Source organism: Frieseomelitta varia, unplaced genomic scaffold (genome assembly GCF_011392965.1).
Source record: "Frieseomelitta varia isolate USP_RPSP 00005682 unplaced genomic scaffold, Fvar_1.2 scaffold_317, whole genome shotgun sequence".
In the NCBI taxonomy this organism is placed as follows: domain Eukaryota; kingdom Metazoa; phylum Arthropoda; class Insecta; order Hymenoptera; family Apidae; genus Frieseomelitta; species Frieseomelitta varia.
Genome location: NW_025110054.1, coordinates 209,152 through 227,239, shown reverse-complemented (window position 1 = coordinate 227,239; position 18,088 = coordinate 209,152). Strand labels below are relative to the sequence as shown.

Genomic DNA, 18,088 nt, shown 5'->3' with positions numbered 1-18,088 from the left:
GCCGTGGAATTTGCGCGGAGGAAATGCCTTGTAATAAAACGTGACACGGTCTACGTCCCAGAGAACGCTTCAGGAAATTCGCGCCGCTCGACACGTCGAGAGAAGAATAGAGTGAATAACTGGCAAACCGCGTAGAACGTTATCCAACTTACGGCGAGTGTGGAATCTGTCAAGCAAGTTTACGATATGCCGCATGATTCGTGGCAAAAATATTCAATTTTGAGTCTCAATTGTTGATCTTGCCATGCTCGTCGAATCCTTTTTCGATTTTGTCACGACAAACGAAAAGATCTTCAATGTTTGCAAATTACATTCATTCGTTATCTATGTTTCTTTTCTTTTTTTATTTTAGTATCAAGAGTTGTCCTCGAAACGATCAGGCGGTCAACGCCAAATAACAAACGGGTAGAATTAACGGAGCTATAAAGTTACGAGGCGTAGAAGGCAGACGAGCGCCGGTGCAACGGATGTAATTGAGAAAACAGACGATTCCCATGGAGAGAGAGGAGACCTCGGCAAAACGAACAGCGAGGCGATTAGAATTACAGGCTTAATCCTGAACGATCTGCAAGCCTGTCGCCGAATACGGTAGGAGGTGAATAAGACGGGTATACACATTCGTCACTCAGCAAGCGTCCCGCGGTATAAGTCGTAGGCCCGACCCTCTCAGTCCCTCCCAAGTCGGTCTCCCTTCCCGGACTTCGGTTCGAGCACGGAAGCCCAAATAAGGGGAAATGTACGGCGAATTAAGGTTCCCCTCCTCTTCTGTTTCGCCTCACTAGAGGCGCCGGCTTCAGCCTCGGTCACGTGGCGCCCGACACAACCGACGGAAATTGATCTTCCCGATAGGAGGAAATTAAGGACAACAATTGGCCGGCTCGTAATTATCCCCGTCGATATTACAATGAACTTTGTTAAAAGATAGGTATTCGATGCTTGCATCTTCTGCTGAAAAGATCACCCGTGCGATAGATAAATAAATGTACATGATATGTAAGTAAAATACTTACATATGTTAAATATATTAAATGTATAAGTAGATGCATTATACAAGTGCAGTACATGAGTAAATGCATTATATACACGATTTTTAAGTATACGTACGTACCGCGTGATTCAGAATCAAATTGGCCGGTGAATCGATCGGATGATTGGTGGACAATCGAAGAAAAATCGATGGCGCGAGATCGAGGGGAGAAAAAAAAAAAAAAAAAAAGTCAGCGCCCACGCCTGGAAGCGATCGGTCGAAGATCTCTGGCGATCTCTCGAAACGGCGTCCTCTCGAACGCTTCTCGATGGGAGGAGCTGGTCGGTCGCGGATTTTAATGGCGGATTTTTGCGACTCGCCAATCGCACACGACACAAGACACCGTCCTCCGTTTCTCCGCTCCGTGATTCAACGATTCGACGATTTCACCGCGAAGAGAGGAGAGATATACATCGTGGCGAGTTACGTGATTTGATTTGAGGAGAGCTTCTCGAAGCGAGCGCGCGTGGGACACGCGCTCTGCCTTGTCGCGTGCCTCGCCACGTTCGCGCTGGTTCTCAACTTGCATCTCGATACTCGATACGAGTTCGATTAGTCGCCAACTTTCGCGCCATTATTATGGCCGTTTCGTTGTTGCACGTGTTTTGGCACGAGGATTACAGAGGAAAATTACGACAGGTATAATTTCGTTAATTCTCTGGTTTTGAACATTAGTTAATGGCTATAAAATGTGACGTAAGAGTCAAAAGAGCAGATTTTATAAAATAACAGCTTTGGTAACATATGATCGATTGGCAATATGTTGTTTATTTTGTGAGGTAAGTTGAATGGAAAGTAAAAATTCTCATGTAATTATTATATTGTACACTCCGGTGGAAAATTAATCAACCACACGTTTAAGAGTTATAATTTTATAGAGCTATATATTTTATAGAGCTATTAAGTATCCCTGGATAAATGCAGGAAATTGATGAATGGTTAGAATCGCCCAATGGCGTAACCTATTTTATAGGTTATGAGTCGGTGTGTACATTTGAAAAAGCGCAATGTTCTAACGGAACATAAACCCGCGGGAGATTTTCTACGGGGTTTGGCGTGTAATACGAGAGCCCTCGTATCGTTTCGACACTCGAATGATATCATCGCCCGCAGGAGCGGATTCAGTCATTTGTGGCAAGTCGCGTTCATCTCCTTCGTGGACGCGGCAAGTGCTTGTGAGGTACAACTTGCAAATCATCTAATGTTATGACATTTGAAAGTAATCGAAGTACATTACCTCGTAACGTGAAGCGTGTTTCTCTCCGTGTCGCTTTCGGTCTATAAAGTTAAGGTTGAAAGAATGATTTCGTAATGATACAATCGCTTACGTTTTCATTGAAACTGAAAATTACACGTGATTCTAAAATAAATGCCATTCGAGAAAAGAAAGAAATCCTTGAATTACAACAACCGGTATATTTACTATTTAACCTTTACTTCCTTGAACTCGAAATGTCAAATACATTGACGCGATTTTTCCCTACGAATATTTAATTTACGAAATTATTGTTATTAATTAAAGTATTAATCTTTTCGGATGGGTATTGTGTACGAGTATTTGAAATATGAAGATGACTCACAATTGCCAGCCAATTAACAGCTTTCTTGACTCGCGAGAAATTCATTTCATTTCATTCTAGGAAAGAATGTATCACACTTCAACGAATCTACAATGAGATTCTATAATGTAACTTTATCAATGAATCATTAAAAACTAATTTCAAACGGATAGTATGAAATTATGAAATGCAAATGTACAGTAATAAATTGGCAAATGGTTGACCGATAGTTCTTAATCAATGCAAACAGGTAATCTCAAACTTTTATCTCGTAAATCCGGTTTTTATTTTTTATTCTTTAATCGTATAAAAGGAAAACGTGAAACATTTTTTCAGTGAAAATATACCACCTTCAATATATTGAAAGAAAATTTGGATCACGCCAGGCAATTGTTCAGTGATATCCAGGTTATAAAGTAGCTCTGTGGAACGTGTAGAAACTAATGGCGTAGGAATCGAGATAGCATAGGTACTTGGATGCCTACCGTCGGAGAACAAGGAGAAAGGTACGCGGATAAATTGCCTATGCCGTTTACTGGCGAGTCGGGCCTGAGAACAGCCTAATTACCGCGTTTACGCACTGTGTAACATGCACGAAGTATCGTTCGATCACCGTGGACAAATTGGACATGCGTGATGTTTTCATTTTCATGAAACAACGCAAAAACGAATCGGATTCATTCGTTTCGAATTTTAAAATACCGGAGAGATGAAGTGAAAATTGAAAAGTTTGAAGGTTTAGAGTTCTCAGTGTTCGAGACTTGAAGCCGTCAAAGATTTTTTGCAGGGATGTGAAACGTTTCGTTGAAGTCTCGTGCAACGACGTAACATTCCGAGTATTCTGAAAATGTAAATGCAACAATTGAGACACGGGCTAACAATTGAGTCCAATTTGTACGAGTCGTTCGCTGATGATGTTGACCACGTAGACGCGTTGGACGCGCACGGAATTTTGCAAGATCTTGAATTAATATAGGTTAGTGATGCGTAATTAGAGGCCGACCGATCGTTCGTGGCTACGCTGTGCGGTGTAATGCCGTAAATTATATTCAAGATATCTTAACTGGCACGTTAACTGACCGCGTAACGTTTCGATTTACTTATCAGGAAGCGATTAACGACGTGGTACACAAATACTCGCGATCACGAAAGCGAGTGCGTAAAAACATTGAAAGGAAAATTTGCATGATCTTTCCCTATGATATATTCCCATCTAATTCGCCGTTTCAGAGAGAAATACAAATTAAATAAAAATACAAGATCCCGTTGCGAAATCAAAAATATAAAAGAAACTTTTTGAACACGCAGAAGACTAAGCTTTCTTTATTTTGAAGGAGCTAATTTAGTTGCTTTTTATCACAAAGGTGATCAGCAATATATTATTTACAAAAAAAGAGCTACGTTTGTAAAATGGTAGCAAATTTTATCAAACCTAGAAAAAAAAAAAAAGATTTAAATTGTAGGTTTATTAGAAACTCGAAGCCCAATATGGGAATTGTTGGAGAAAATTGTTCGTCGAATTTTCCCGATCCAAACAGCTATGCGTAAATGTCGAGTACGAAAGAGCATAACAGCTTTCGGAATCCGAATGATGGGACGGAATTTCGAATGCTTGGCGCCAGATAGAATGAATTCGAAGTGATTTCGAAACATTTCGTCGTAAACGTCGTCTCGTTCACGCCACTACCGTTCGACACTCCCAGTTTCTAATCTCGTTTAATCTTCGAAGATCTACTTGTATGCATGCATGCTCAATCCAGGTGAAACAAATCAATTCGTCTTGCGTAGCTGGCGAACGTGACACAGGAACGTGATGAGGATGGGTTACGCGTTACACATAACTTTTTGCGTCAGTTAAGCATTTTGTGCGTTTACAGTCACCGCGATGATGGATGAAGAAACAGATTTATGCTTTGATCGTTTGTTCTTCCTGCATATAATCGTCGTACATTTGTATTTGTATGCGTGTCATATGATATATTGGTAGAAACTCTGCTTGAGAAATTACTGAAAAAAATAAAGACTTAATGCTGCGCATAACGGTAGCTTAGTTCAATTGACACTGTCAAGGTGTTCCCTCATGTTTCTGGGGAAAGTATCGGCACGCTCCGTATGAAATGGCTGTAAAATCATTCAGAATTTAGTAACTTGAGGTGCTTAATAAATTGTAATTGAAGGCTATAAAGACAAATCATGATAACCTACATATTCCATTTTATCTGTAGAACTATTTTAAAATTCAATAGAGTGTCAGCTAATTGCTAGAACATGTTACTAAAACACGTTCTCTGTTTATCGGAATTTGAAGCTAAATATACGATTCTGACATTTTCCTTAGAATTTCAAAAATGTAGGTTGATTGTTTCAATCACCGACTGTTGTTATTTATTTTGTTACACAGTCAGATAGAACAAGTTTTTCTTGGCAATGTCGTTTCATTCCGTACGTCAGCTACGATTGCGTTCGATAAAGCAGAAATTTGCGTGAACTGTGGGTGGTTTCGGGTGTTGCAGAAATAGCGAGCTGCCGCTAAAATACCGGTTTACCCTTATTGTCATCCCACCGTGGAATTATACCCCCACGTGCGCGATTCGTCTCACCGGCGGCGGCCGTTTTACCATTAATTATTATCCGTTGCGATACGTCCGGTCATTACGGTTATAAAGCGGATCGCAACGAAATACATAATAGATCGACGCGCGCGATGTGACACGGGCCTACGTTAACGATCCTGGCCAGGTTGCGTTAACTGAAACCTGCGTTGAGCTCAACCTCGAGGTGTCGTGTCGTGTCGTGTCGTTTCGAGATTTCCACGCTTTTCAACCGACATGCCAAGAACAAAAGGAATCTCTCCAGCGAATCAAACGTAAGCGGCGCGCGTTAATTTTTCACCGAGCCTAACGATACTGAGAAACTGGCCACGTGGTCTCGTAGTCTCGAGACCGAAGATTTATCGTGCATTTCGCGTGTGCAACAGGCCGGGGATATTTTTAGGCGTAAATCCGGAACGCATAACGTTATTACAATCGGCTATCTCGGTGTGCGAGCGAGTACGTAGGGTATTCTATTCCGCATTATCCAAAGCCATTGTTCTTGAGCGGCAATCGGGCATCGTGGGATCAGCGAATCATCCGTTCGCCGATGATTTCTCTCCACGGAAGTACACGATCGACGTTGTATCGGTATTTTTGTCAGGGGGGCCTCTTTATTCGACTAGTTTGGTCAGACTATTACGTGGCAGACAACATTACTCGGCGTTGGAACGGCGAAAGAAAAAAAAACGAAAGTTTTCGAAAAGAGCGGCGAGCGTTTTTTGAGAAACGTTGCTGCAGACGATCTGCAAATCGGCAGAACAAGCGTATTTGTGTTGCCTGATCTCGATGTAATTGGACATTAACGAGGATCCCTGATGTAATGCGTTTCACTTCGTTTCATTTATCGGCTGATCGGAGTGCCAGGCTCGTGGTAACATCTAGATTATCCGCGTTAAGTAGTATCTTCGTTTCAAGATTCCACCGCTGTATATAACTCCAGATATTTAGACAACCTAATAAAACACGTACATTTGCACATGCTGTTGCTCGTGAATATCGAGTTTGTTTTCGTCGATTTGCAGTAACAGTACATGAATTTCAGTAAATTGTTTTAATTGATGAAGCAGTAACTGCGTTTTATGACATCTAAACTAGCCCGTCGTTAAATACTTTCCCTATAGAACAAACGTAAAAGTCAGTTCGTACGGTTATTTAGACTGTATTTACGTATCTACAAACATTTATGCGTAATTTCTCATTTCGATTTTATACCCAAGATTTTCTTCAAACACTAAAAATCTCTTCATTTGTAGGATTAAGAAAGAGAAAAGTAGCGGCGTAAGAATATGTCCTATCGACGTTTTGAAATGCCAGGGGAAATAAACCGAAAACTCCAATGAGACGAAGAGCCACAGAGAGAGAGAAACAAAGCCAAAGGTTTAGAGACAAGAGCGTTAGGATCGAGCCACGGCCCATATTCAAAAATCTCGGTTCCAACCGTGTAGGTACTTCTCTTCTCCCTCCTCACTGCTCCGACGTTGCCGCGCTCCGAGTCGCGCTTAACCGAAAACCAGGTGTCTTCCGTGGCCGACGCGCGTACTGTAACTCGTTCTCCACCCACCGGCGGACGGGGCGAGGTAAGCAACGGTCCTGGAACCTGTTCCGAACCGTTTGAGAGTCTCTGCCCTACCTTGTCCCGTCGTCCATCCACCTTCGTCCCCTCTCGCCGCGACGATACCCTTTCCCCCTTACCAACGCCCCTTTTCACCTTACTTTTCTCTCTTTTCCACGCCGGCCATCTCTTTTCTTTCACCGATCTCTTTCCTCGTTGCTCCATCGGGGATTCACGTTCACCAGCCGGCGTAATATCACGCACATCATCGTCACGGCGGTGTGTACGCGTGCTCGGCTGGAACTCGAGGGACGAACGAGCGAACGAAGAGGACGAAACTCGCGCGCAACTTGTTCGTTGGAACAACAGAGAACACGCATCGTCGTGGAAAGCATCGTCGGAGATAGTCTCGAGCGAGAAACATGAAAAAGAGAAGGAGGAACGAACGCGATTCGAGGGAAAAAGAGCGTTCAAGATTCAAGAGAGAAAGAGAGAGAGTGAGAGTAGAAGAGGAGAGGAGAGGAGACGCTGTTTGAAGCGTGCAGGGGAGCACAGCGAGGAGGGGAGAATGCGCTGGCAATCAGGGCGAATGGGGTACGGCACACGCCACACGCCATCATAATGGAATAATGAGGCAAAGACGATAGCAATCGCGCAAAGGCTCCTTTTCCGCGCGACACGTCCGTGTCTTGGCGCGCGTTGATGCGCGCGACCGAGCACGAGCTCTCTGGAACGTCGTGGACGAATTGAGCGAATCAGAGCCACATCCGATGAGGTCACTTCGACTCTCGGCTGCTGCTGCTGCTGCAGCAGCAGGACCGGCGCGGTTCAGACGATCTGTTGCCTTGTCCTGTTTCATACTGTTGATTTTCTCTTTTCTCTTCAAATATGCAAGATATCTGAGAGAGAGAGTTTAGAGTTAGTTGCTTCGTTTCATCGGATCACGGCTGATCGATAACGATCGTTGACGATGAAACGTGAAAAAGGCCAAAGGAAACAAAACGAAGAAACGGAGAAAAGGGAAAATAAAAAACCAGATGATCGAACATTTAGATACGCAGTTCACGTGATACGATGATTTCCGAGTGGATGAAGAGATTTTTAACGACGGTGATAACGAGCAGAGTGAGCGATAACGAGCCGAACGAGAAAGACCACGAGCCTCCACAGGAGAGACCGGTCGCCTCGCGCAGGGAGGTGGAATCTCGAAGGAAGACGACGCGAGGAGAGGTAATGTCAGAAGAAGTAAAGAAGCCGTGGCACGTGACCTCCGAGACCGGCAGAGTCAACTCGCTCAAGTAGCCGGGCTCTGCCCTTTGACCCAACCGACAATTTCGAATTATGTCTCTCCGAGAGAGCGGATATACTCTCGTCAGGGACGATCTTGGGCCGGGAGGTGCCTCCGCTCTTCTGAACGGTGCTCCATTCTCCGAACGACCATCGATCAACTCGAACACGAGACGTTCAAACACCTTCGTCTTTTCTAAATATCGATTCGCATCTCGCTGTGAATGACAAATTTAATAACGAGAGAGGATCGTTATTAAAACGGAACAGTCGACTCGTTTAAGTCGTATGAAAAATTTTAAAAATCGTGCGCTCTTTCTCTGTTTAATTAATCGTACGACCCCTCGACGAGAAGACAATCGTTTTGTAAATTTTATTCAAATTTCAGGACACACACGGAGAGAGTGGAGTCGGTCCATCCCATGTGGAGAATGGCTCGTGCCAGCCAACGGAGAATCCCTGGAGTCCGCGATATGCGCAGTTGTTCTTCCCTGAGGAAGACAAATGATCCACTCGGACGCGAGACAGTTAGCGTATCCGCGGGGAGGCTTGAACGTCGTCGACGGTGAAGAAGAGGATGAAGAGGAAGAAGGAGACGAAAGAGAGGAAGAGGCTTGGTTTCTCTGTCTTCGTTGCTTTCGCGCGTGGAAGATGAGCGCGCGCGCGCGCCTTCGGGCAGGCGGACTCGTTCGCTTGATCCCGTGCCATTACGATATTAATGTAATGCCGCTAAAAAGGTGTGTTTGCTCGGTTAGGTGGCGAGGGAGAGGGGAGCCGAGGCGAGGATCGAGCCCACGTAGGATAGTCTTGCCAGATATGGCGTGTGCCTGTGCCGCGGCCACCACCACGGTTATCGTCGTCGCCACCATCGCCGTCACCGTCATCGTCCTCTTTGCTCGTTCTTCGCGGCGACTCTACACCCGGCTGATCCCTCTGCCGGTTTAAGGAGAACGATTAGACCAGCCGCGAAACGACACCTGAGTCTTCGATTCTTTTCTTTCTTTCTTTTTTTTTTTTTCCTTTTGCCTCGCCCAATTTGGTCCTTGCTCCGTGTGCTTACCAACGCACGCGACTTGTCCAGGGTTTTATCGAGAACGCGTTTCGTATCTCCGGATATATATATATCTATTGTTCTCTCGCTGCAACGGACCTCTCGGATCGAAATAAACGCCGCGAATCTTTCGTTCGTTTAAAAAGTTGTAGGAAACGCCCGAGGGTACACCGGTTAATGGAGAACTCGGCGTACGGAGCGAGCGGGGGGAAAAAGGCTCTACTCGAGTAATCGAAGACCGAGAAATTATAGTGTCAGATATCCGGCGTTGCTCGCCAGTCGTGGAAATCATTATCGTTGGATTTATGATTCTTTAAACGATCGATCAGGTGAGAGACGCGTTGGCTCTCGCCAACAGTATACGTAGTGAAGTACGTCGGGCGTTCTCCGTTTCAGTTTCATCGTGCACGCCGCACGATACGACCGCTGAATTTCCGTCCCGCCTCGGCCGGTGACTGTTCTCTTCCTCCAAGAGTCTTTCGTTCTTTCCTTGTTTCGTTTAGTCACGAGGTCACTCGCGACCTCGTATCTTTATTCGGTCATGGAGCGGCAATGAGAGCGTCTGCCTGCGCGCGTGATATTCACGCCCGTTGATCTCGATTACCGGCGACGCCGACGCCGGTCGTCGCTGAAACGCTCCGAGGGGAAGTTGCAACCCTTTTTAGCTAGAGGGTATACGCACGTCGGCATAGTCGTTTTGACATAATTGCGAAAACTGGACTGACCTGTTTTCGATACCTCTATGCTCGCTGGAGGACATCTTCTGCCGGTTTTATCTTTCGAGCATCGCGTGCAATTCTGCCGCGTTGTAATGATAAAACGTGTCGCGTCGCGGAACGACAGAGCAAAGGAAAAGGATAGAACGAGTGGGAGAGAGATTAAGATCGAATCGTATCGAACCGTAGTTTCAGCTAGCGCGAAGGACGTCATTAACTTTTACAGTTGCAGCTACCACTCGCTCGTAAACGCAGCTCGCCTCGTTACTTAGCAGCTCGCTAAGGATTCCGTGTTTTTCAATTTTAATGGCCACAATTAACGAATAGGAATCGTCGCTTTATGGGAACTTTCGAGAGATATCGCCCCAATTTATCTCGATCTTCTAATTCACATTGAATGGAGCTATTTTTTTGGTCAATATTAGAAATTTGAACGCCACTCGGTCTGTTACGATCCAGTTATTTCTAGCTCTAGTGATCGAAAACCTCGAGGAAGAAAATAAATTATACGTGTGAGAACGGACGGCTCGATGATGTCGACCAAGTAGTCAATCGGTAGCGAAACGTAAAAACGCAGGCTTCGTCGCTCTTCGTGCGAGTATTGCTTTTTGCGGTTTTCTCCTCCCTCCGTTTGGCCCGAAGACAGAGCATCGTGCTGCCTTTCAAATCGTAATACGCGTGACGTGCTTCTGGCACGCGTCGAAACCTGCACTTAACGAACCACTTGTGCCCCTAATATTACGTGCCAGCCAAGCGGATATTTATCCCTACGCGCGTAAAGATAACGCATGCCTTCGGCTCGTGCCCAAATACGCGTGGCTCTTGTTCTCTTATCTAACGTAGAAACTATCAACTGGATAAAATCTTATTACACATATGTATTTACGATAGCATTATCCACACTATCCTTCTTTTCTCCTTATCGAAAATATTTCAATTTGTACTGTGTGCATCGGACAACGCTATGAATACGAATAAAACGTCCGAGGATGAAAATGCACAAGAACCTGTACATACATGACTGCTCTCAAAATGACAGTACGTCGGAACATATGGCATTCACCGTGACCGTAGCCTCATTCGTATCACGGGACAAAGACGGGAGAAATTTAAATATCCAAGCATCTCTTTATTCCGCAAGGATCATGTTGTCGGATCGGAGAGGGTCGAAGAATCGGCGAAGAACTAGTCGGAGGAATCGAAGGGGAGGAACGAAGCGTGAACGACGCGACGCGGGGGCAGCGTGTTTACGGTAAAAGTCATCCAACCCGGGAGAGTATCGACCTCAACCTTTTGCTCGCGCCTCTGCTCGTCCCTCTTTCTCTCTCTCTCTCTCTCCCCCGAACGCTCCAATTTCAAGGTCGCGACGCGTGGCCGCACAGACCGGGCCGAAAATTTCCGCGAGATTCCCCGGACTTCCGGCGTCGAAATCGGACATGTCTGCAACGATACGGGGACAGGGTAGATGGGGTTTTCGAGGCGCGAGAGTGAGCCGAGGAAAGGAGGCGAAGTCGAAGTGTAGTTACCGCGGGACGAGGAGAGGTAAAGCCGAAGAGAAAACGTAGAGAAAAGAGAAAAAGACAAAGACAAAGATGATGAAGAAGAAGAGGAGGAGGAGGAGGAGGAAGAGGAGGAGAAAGAAAGAGGAGAAGACAGAAAAGAAAGAGAGACGCGCTCTTTCTGGCGTGGGGGTGCGCCCACGCCAGTGACGTCACCCGGCGAACGTTGGCAGTGTTACCGGCGATGAACGCGTTGGTGTTCAAACCTCCTCTGCGGGAGGAAAGAAAGAGGAAAGAACCAGCAGAAGGAAAGGAAAAGGAGAGGCATCGTAGCGCGCGCGTCGAGGAAGGGAATCATCGCGCGAGGGAGGCAAGAGGTACCACCACACGCAGGAGGTGGTTAGGTGTACGAGCAGAAGCGAGAGAGAACGCGGGGCAACGCGAAAGGTAAAGGAAGGAAGAGAGAAGCACGCGAGGAGACAAGTCGGAGCGAGATCGTCCCGCTCCGAGTGGAAGAAGAACGGGCAAAGAGGAGAGAGATGAAGGTTGGCGTGCTGTCGCGCGATGAAGAGGGGCGGCGGTGTGGCGGGCGCACGGGCGGGGGAAAGGAATGAATGGAAATCGCGGAGAGACACGCGGGAGAGACGGATGATTCCAAAGGAGCGGCGGAGACGAAGACGGTGCGCGTTGCCGTGTGCGTTTCAAAGAGAAGAGGAGAAAAAAGAAAAAAAAAGAAAAGTGAGAAAGAAACGTCTCTCGGCGTGTAGGAGAGAAGAGAAGAGAAGAGAAGAGAAGTGGTGGCTGTGGTGGCGAGCCGAGGATCGCAGGGCGTCTCGAGGAAGAGCGAAAGAGGAGGGGAGGCTGGCGTATAGAGGTAAGCAGCGTGAACAGTATCGGGAGTATGCACGGGGTGATGTCGACGACACGTGACGCCAGCGAATCTCGTCTCGCCGGTCGCGAGGATCGCCGCCGCCGTCACCGCCACCGCCACCGTCACCGCCACCCGCAGCAACACCACCAGGAGCACCAGCAGCCGCGGCAGCAGCAGCCTCCTCGCGCGCTCTCTCCGCGCGCGCGAGCGCTCTCTCGAGGCGGCCGACCACTTCCCGCGCGAGCCGCTCTTTATTAGTCTACCGCGGACCATCGCGAACCCCTTTGGCTGCCTCGCCGGCTCCAGCATCCACGATCGGCCGATTCTCGACGTCGTTCAGTTTCCGAAAGTCGTCGGGAGGAACTCTGGTTGTCCGTTCTTTCGTCCAGAAGAGGAAGAAGAAGAAAAAAAGAAAAAGAAACGACGAGAGAGAAGTCTCTCGAGGAGAGTCTGCTGCTCCGGTGATCCAGACCGGAAAACGCTTGGCGAGCGAAAGAGACGGGCGGGCGGCGGCAAGCCGGTCGTACGGGAGGAAGGGAGAACCGACTTGTTGTGGAAGAAGAGAAGGAGAAAAGAGGACGAACAGAGCGAGAAAGAGCAGGATCCTTCAGTGATACGATACCGGGCAGCACGCGCGCCGGTACGTTGGTTTATCGGGCGCGAACTACGAGCGAACCTCCGACTTCCAATCAAAGCGCGCGATTTCGAACGCTCCAGTGCCGCAAAGTCGTCTCGCTGCTTCGTACATGGGGGAGGGTGTAGCTTCTGTTGGATTTCCACGAGGACATCGGTTGACGAGTAACGTCGAGTCAATTGGATCTACCACAATATATCGTTGAACTGTCACGAAGTTTGCGAGTTTCGGGCAAAGTTTTCGGACAACGAGCAAACGCACACCGCCGTGGAAAGATTTCTCCCGACACTTTCTTCTTCTGCTGGTTGGCTGGGAGAAATTTGATCCACCAGTGCCGCGCTTTCTACCTGTCGTCCAAGTGGCCAAAGAAATAAACAGAAGAAAAAAAAATACAAAAGATTATCTTTCGATTCGGTCGCCGATCACACCGCCAGCGTAAAAATCTCTTCTTATCCACTGTCGCGGGGAGTGGAAACGCAAACAATCTCGAGCCGTTGCTGTCCGCTGGCCTGTCCATACGCTTCCGCGAGTGTGTCGGTATTCGTCGAATCGACTCGAACGACCGATCGATCAGCGCCGACAGTGGTTTTCGTTGACGTTTCTCTAGCGACGATTTCCTGCGGCCAGTTGTCTCGCTCGTTGTTTCGCTCGCCAGTTGATCGTCCGTCGCGTGCATCGAGACCGACCGGACGCGACGGTGACGCTCGCGTCGTCGGTGACGTCGTGACATGTGCGATAGCCTGGCCTCCTCTTCGTTATCGCGCTCGTGTCTTTCGCCGCTGCTGCCGCCGTCGCCGCCGCCGCTGCTATCGTCCTTGTCCTCGTCCTCGTCGTGGTCATCGTGGTCGACGAGAATAAAGGAACACCGGGTGGTTGGCCAGCTGCTGTGGATAGAAGGCAAGAGGAGCAGGAGCACGTGGACGACTGGCACCGCGACGAGGGCCGGCGGCGCGACAGGTTGAAAAGATGCTGGCACTGGCGATGCGCCGCGAACACACGACCGGGCGCAGCAATTACGAGCCCGCGAATCCGCTCGCGGGTTTCGAACACTTGCAGCACAACAGCGGCAATCCGTTCGCTGTGGTGCCCTCGTCGTCGGAGGGCCGGTTGCGCGAAACCGGCCCGGAGCCCGACGGCGAGTTGCAGGAATTCGTAGACATCGCTCAGGTACAGCAGCTGCTGCAACAGCAGCAGCAACAGCAACAACATCAACAGCAACACCAACAGCAACAACAACAACAGCAGCAGCAGCAGCAGCAACAGCAGCAGCACCACCATCATCATCATCAGCAACAGGTGGCGGCCGCCGCGGCCGCATCTTGTATCTGGGGAGCGGTTTATCCACCGCCACCGCCTGCACTCGGATACCATCATCATCACCATCATCATCACCATCCACCGCCACCACCTTCAGGTAACGTTCTCGCTTCAATCTGAATCGCTGTATGCCGAGTACGAGGCTTTTCGCCATTGATTTCACGTAGCCGATTCCAAGAGGTGTCTCTCCGAGATGAAGATAGACGATGATTTGTCTAGACGAGTCTAGAGTCTGTAGGAGCTGCTTGAATCTCGAGAAGTCGAACGGTCCACGATACGACACATGGTCTTCTTATCGGGTAGAAGGGATTTCTTTATGGATCGAATACAACGCGAGGATGAATACGGTTCGGCGTGGGCATAGCTGCGCCTGAAGGGAGGTTTTTTTCGTTCGGATCGGATCGGCCAGCCACCTATCGGTACGCGGCAACGCGCTGCTACCGGTATTGGCGCCGATCTAAACACTCGGTGATAATCGATCTTTACGAGCGACACGTCGAAACCTGTATTTCAAGACCAGCTATTAAGTTTCTTGTCACCACTTGAATGTGGCTCCCCAGGTATATCGCGCCAACGTTGACGATGGTGGTGTTCGCCGCGAAACGTCGAACCGCGGACTCTGCGGAGATCCTGTCGCGATTGTCTTTGTCTCGCTGTTCTAAAATACGTTCTAGATTCTCACCGATGTCTCGCAGATTTCTTGCCGGTTTCGTTCGCCTTCGATTGTCGTTTTCGTGGACCAACGGACGTAGTATACAGATGTTCTGTCTTCATTTCTGAGAGAAAAATGACACCTTGGAACCTTCTACGTGATTGTAGGTATTCCCACGGTATTACACGTCTAAATCTGCATTGAAGATTTTAGCATGGACCAATGACTTTTTACAATTCTTTATTCGACTGTATTTTAAGACAGAACGTTGAGAGCAAAAGTGGACTGAAACAGATATACGTAAGCAAAAAAGTATCGTTTCTCACATGTGTTTAGAGGATTTAAAAATTTGTCCACAACTGGAGAATTTAACTTATCCATCCCAATAATTTAATCTTTTTATCCCACAGTTACAAAGAACTTCAATCGAGAAATGTGTCCAATAATTCATTTCGCAAAACGAGTCAGTGCTATAAACTCGCGTTCAGAAAAGAAGTGTGACTCGTTGTCAGTTCACTTTTGCTCTCACTGTCTCAAATAATCGCCTGTTACGTAATTTCGCTTCGCTTGCCAACCCAAAACGCTTTTTGCTTTTCGTGATGTTTGTTGGTGACGGATTCGAATTCGAGTTCGATAAAAAAACGACCACGTATGAGAACGCACGAACGCGCGCGAGCGAAAGATCGACGCGATCTTGCCGTCGGATCGCGAAACTCGCTGGTCCGCCAGCTCTCGCTTGTAGATCGTCCAACGCGAAAGCTTTTACTGGCCGAATAAAAATCGCTTCGTCGATCAACGATCGCGAGTCGATTGTTATTTTATCGAGCAAACTCGAACACGATTGGCGAAATGTTACGACTATCGCGGAGCGAACAGCAAAACTGCAGCAGATAACATTAACGATAACGTTAACCGGTGATTAATTGCGTGATTAACCCTTCGGTCGTAGCTCGCCATTGTTTGCAAAGTGCGAATATACGTGTTCTAATTTTACAAACGTTGACGACTGTTAGAACGAGCAAGCGCGTTTAATGTTGCTCGTTCTATCTCTTTCATCGTTGAACGCGTATGGACTATGCTGTGGAAATGACATGATTGAAGTGGTCGGTTAAACAAAGAAGTGGAAAATTATCGATCGGCGCCGTATGCACGGCCATCTGATCGAAGGATTTTCATTTATACACGGACACGCGTGGGTCAGTTTTGCGTCAAGACGTAGGAGAGTCGATTTTTAAAATTAAACTTAAACTAAGGTACAAAGTGGCGACAGCTTCCGTTGGATGCGGGAAAACTCGGTCCTTCTCAATTAATACGAACGATAAAGGAGCTTGAATTTTAAACTTGAGAAGAAGTATGAAATTTATTTTTTTTAAAACAGTTGTCGTAAACGAGTCTCGGAATAACTTCGCTACACGTGTGAGATACTTTACTTTTAAATGTCGCTTAAGTGTAACATTCGTCACTGAGCGACTTCTTGCATCTTCCGAAGCTACAATCTTTCGATTTATTAATTTTTCTCTCCTTGAAACTAGAGACCATTCTAACGACCATTAATATGCGCGTCACGTGCATATAACATTATCCCACAAACTTGCTTTACTAAGAAACAGTTGTTGAGTCGAGTGTAAGAATGATGCAAAGGCACTCAACAGCTTCCTGGTGCCGCTCGAAATTGAGTGACGAGATTGGTCGAGATTCAATTCACAGAAAATATGGATTTTCTTCATTCGATTCTTAGATGGGACGAGCACCAGGAATTTGAGAGCAACAGGTTTAAATAGGGTGACACGATACACACGATCCACATAGAACTATCGGTACCAGATATACGCGCGTGCACGCATTAGGGGGTTGATGCGAAAGACAGAAGAAAAGAGGTCAGGCAACGCGGTCTTCGATCTTCCGACGCGCTGTAATGTCATTAAGGATCCCGACCGTGACGATTAATGGAAGAGGCTCGATCGTCAGTGGCGGTAAAAAGCCAGCGAAACGAGCTCGGGCGTTGAGCGCGCCATTCAAAGACAATGGCGAGTGATGCTGAGTGCAGCGAGGGGAAAAGACCGCTGCAAATCGTGATTTGCCTCTCAATTTTTAATTAAAATAAATCCTTGGCGCGGACGGCGAGTGTGCTTGATATTCAATATAAATCGAATGCTTTACACTCACAATTATTTTATTATTGATCTAGAGAGCAATCACATCCTTCGTCCTTTACAGAGAGATAATTTTCATGTTTAAAATACTGCAAATCAAACCCATTTGGACAAAATTTTCTTCCGCTTGATCTTTGGGGTCGAATGTAAATTTGTTTCGAGTCCCCATAAAAATGTTTCAAGAAAATCGATTGTCACAATTGTCGTTTGGTTTTTAGACAAATAATTCGTCTTGTTGTTCTATCCGAGTATGATGATTTTCTTTCATTTCGTAAAACATACCGCGGCAGAGGTGAATTTTAATTAATTACGAAGCTAGACGAATGCAACTAATTCAAATTCACAAAAATTTTTAACTTTCTCTTTACGACGGCAATGTATTTGCATTTGTTGTCACTATTTTTTTAGAATTTTCCCTTACTGACTTTGGTCGCCCGTGATTTACACTTTTCGAACAATTTCGAGGGAGAGATCGTAAAGAAAGTGGTAGAGGCGCGATCAGAGATGCCTTTTAGGAGCAAGTTAGGATACTCGAGCGTAGTTTATGTGCGGTGGCTTCGGTGAACCGAAGGGACGACGCCGTTGGCCTGAATTCGTACGAAAAAGAAAGATTAGAAGTATCCGAACGATCCCCCTCCGAGAGGAAACGATTAGGAAGAAGAGCCGTGGACGGTTGTTGTCGGACCACGCCTAACCTTTTCCCTCGCACATAAATGGAATTATATTATTCGTCCCTACACGATGCTTTTCATATGTATAACACAAACGGGAATCTTTATTCGGGAAGTGATTCTTAAACTGGCCGAACCTTAAATTCTTCCGTACGCTTGACACCTTAACCTTCGAACGGGCCAACTGAATATAGATGAAAATAAATATATACGTTGGTAAACACATAATGATGATAATATTTGTAAATATGTAAACCTTCGGTTATTATGTACTGAGAATAATTTGAAAATTTTACATGAAAATTTCTTGCTGAATACGTAGAAAAAAAAAGATGTAAAGTGCAAAGTATAAAATTATCCACTGTCTGAAGAGTTAGTATCACATGTACTATGTTCTATAATTGTTTCGATTTTTATATGTCGCGTTACACATTGTTATTCATTAATGTGACGAGATTGTGCAATTTAAAAAAAGAAAAAGGAAAAATGATAAAATATTAATTTA

At 46.5% G+C, this 18,088-nt stretch overlaps 1 protein-coding gene and 1 long non-coding RNA gene across 5 annotated transcripts in view; both read left to right on the top strand.

Moving 5' to 3' along the window:
- Positions 1–6,468: 6,468 nt before the first annotated feature.
- LOC122529973 lies at positions 6,469–10,677 on the top strand. Its single transcript, XR_006306887.1, has 2 exons — positions 6,469–6,621; positions 8,408–10,677. It is a non-coding gene; the product is annotated as an uncharacterized LOC122529973 (long non-coding RNA).
- Positions 10,678–11,931: 1,254 nt separating this feature from the next.
- The window catches only part of LOC122529958 (alpha-protein kinase 1-like), a 38,818-nt gene continuing 32,661 nt past the window's right edge, over positions 11,932–18,088 (top strand). For 3 of the 4 annotated variants that reach the window (XR_006306880.1, XR_006306881.1, XM_043656526.1), the window contains exon 1: positions 12,070–14,204. Coding sequence is in view for 2 of the 4 variants with exons in the window: in XM_043656526.1 (XP_043512461.1) it covers positions 13,757–14,204 (448 nt within the window). In the remaining 2 variants the exon portion in view is untranslated. Of the gene's footprint in view, positions 14,205–18,088 lie in introns of all 4 variants that reach the window. The other variant, XM_043656527.1, reaches the window with a different exon arrangement.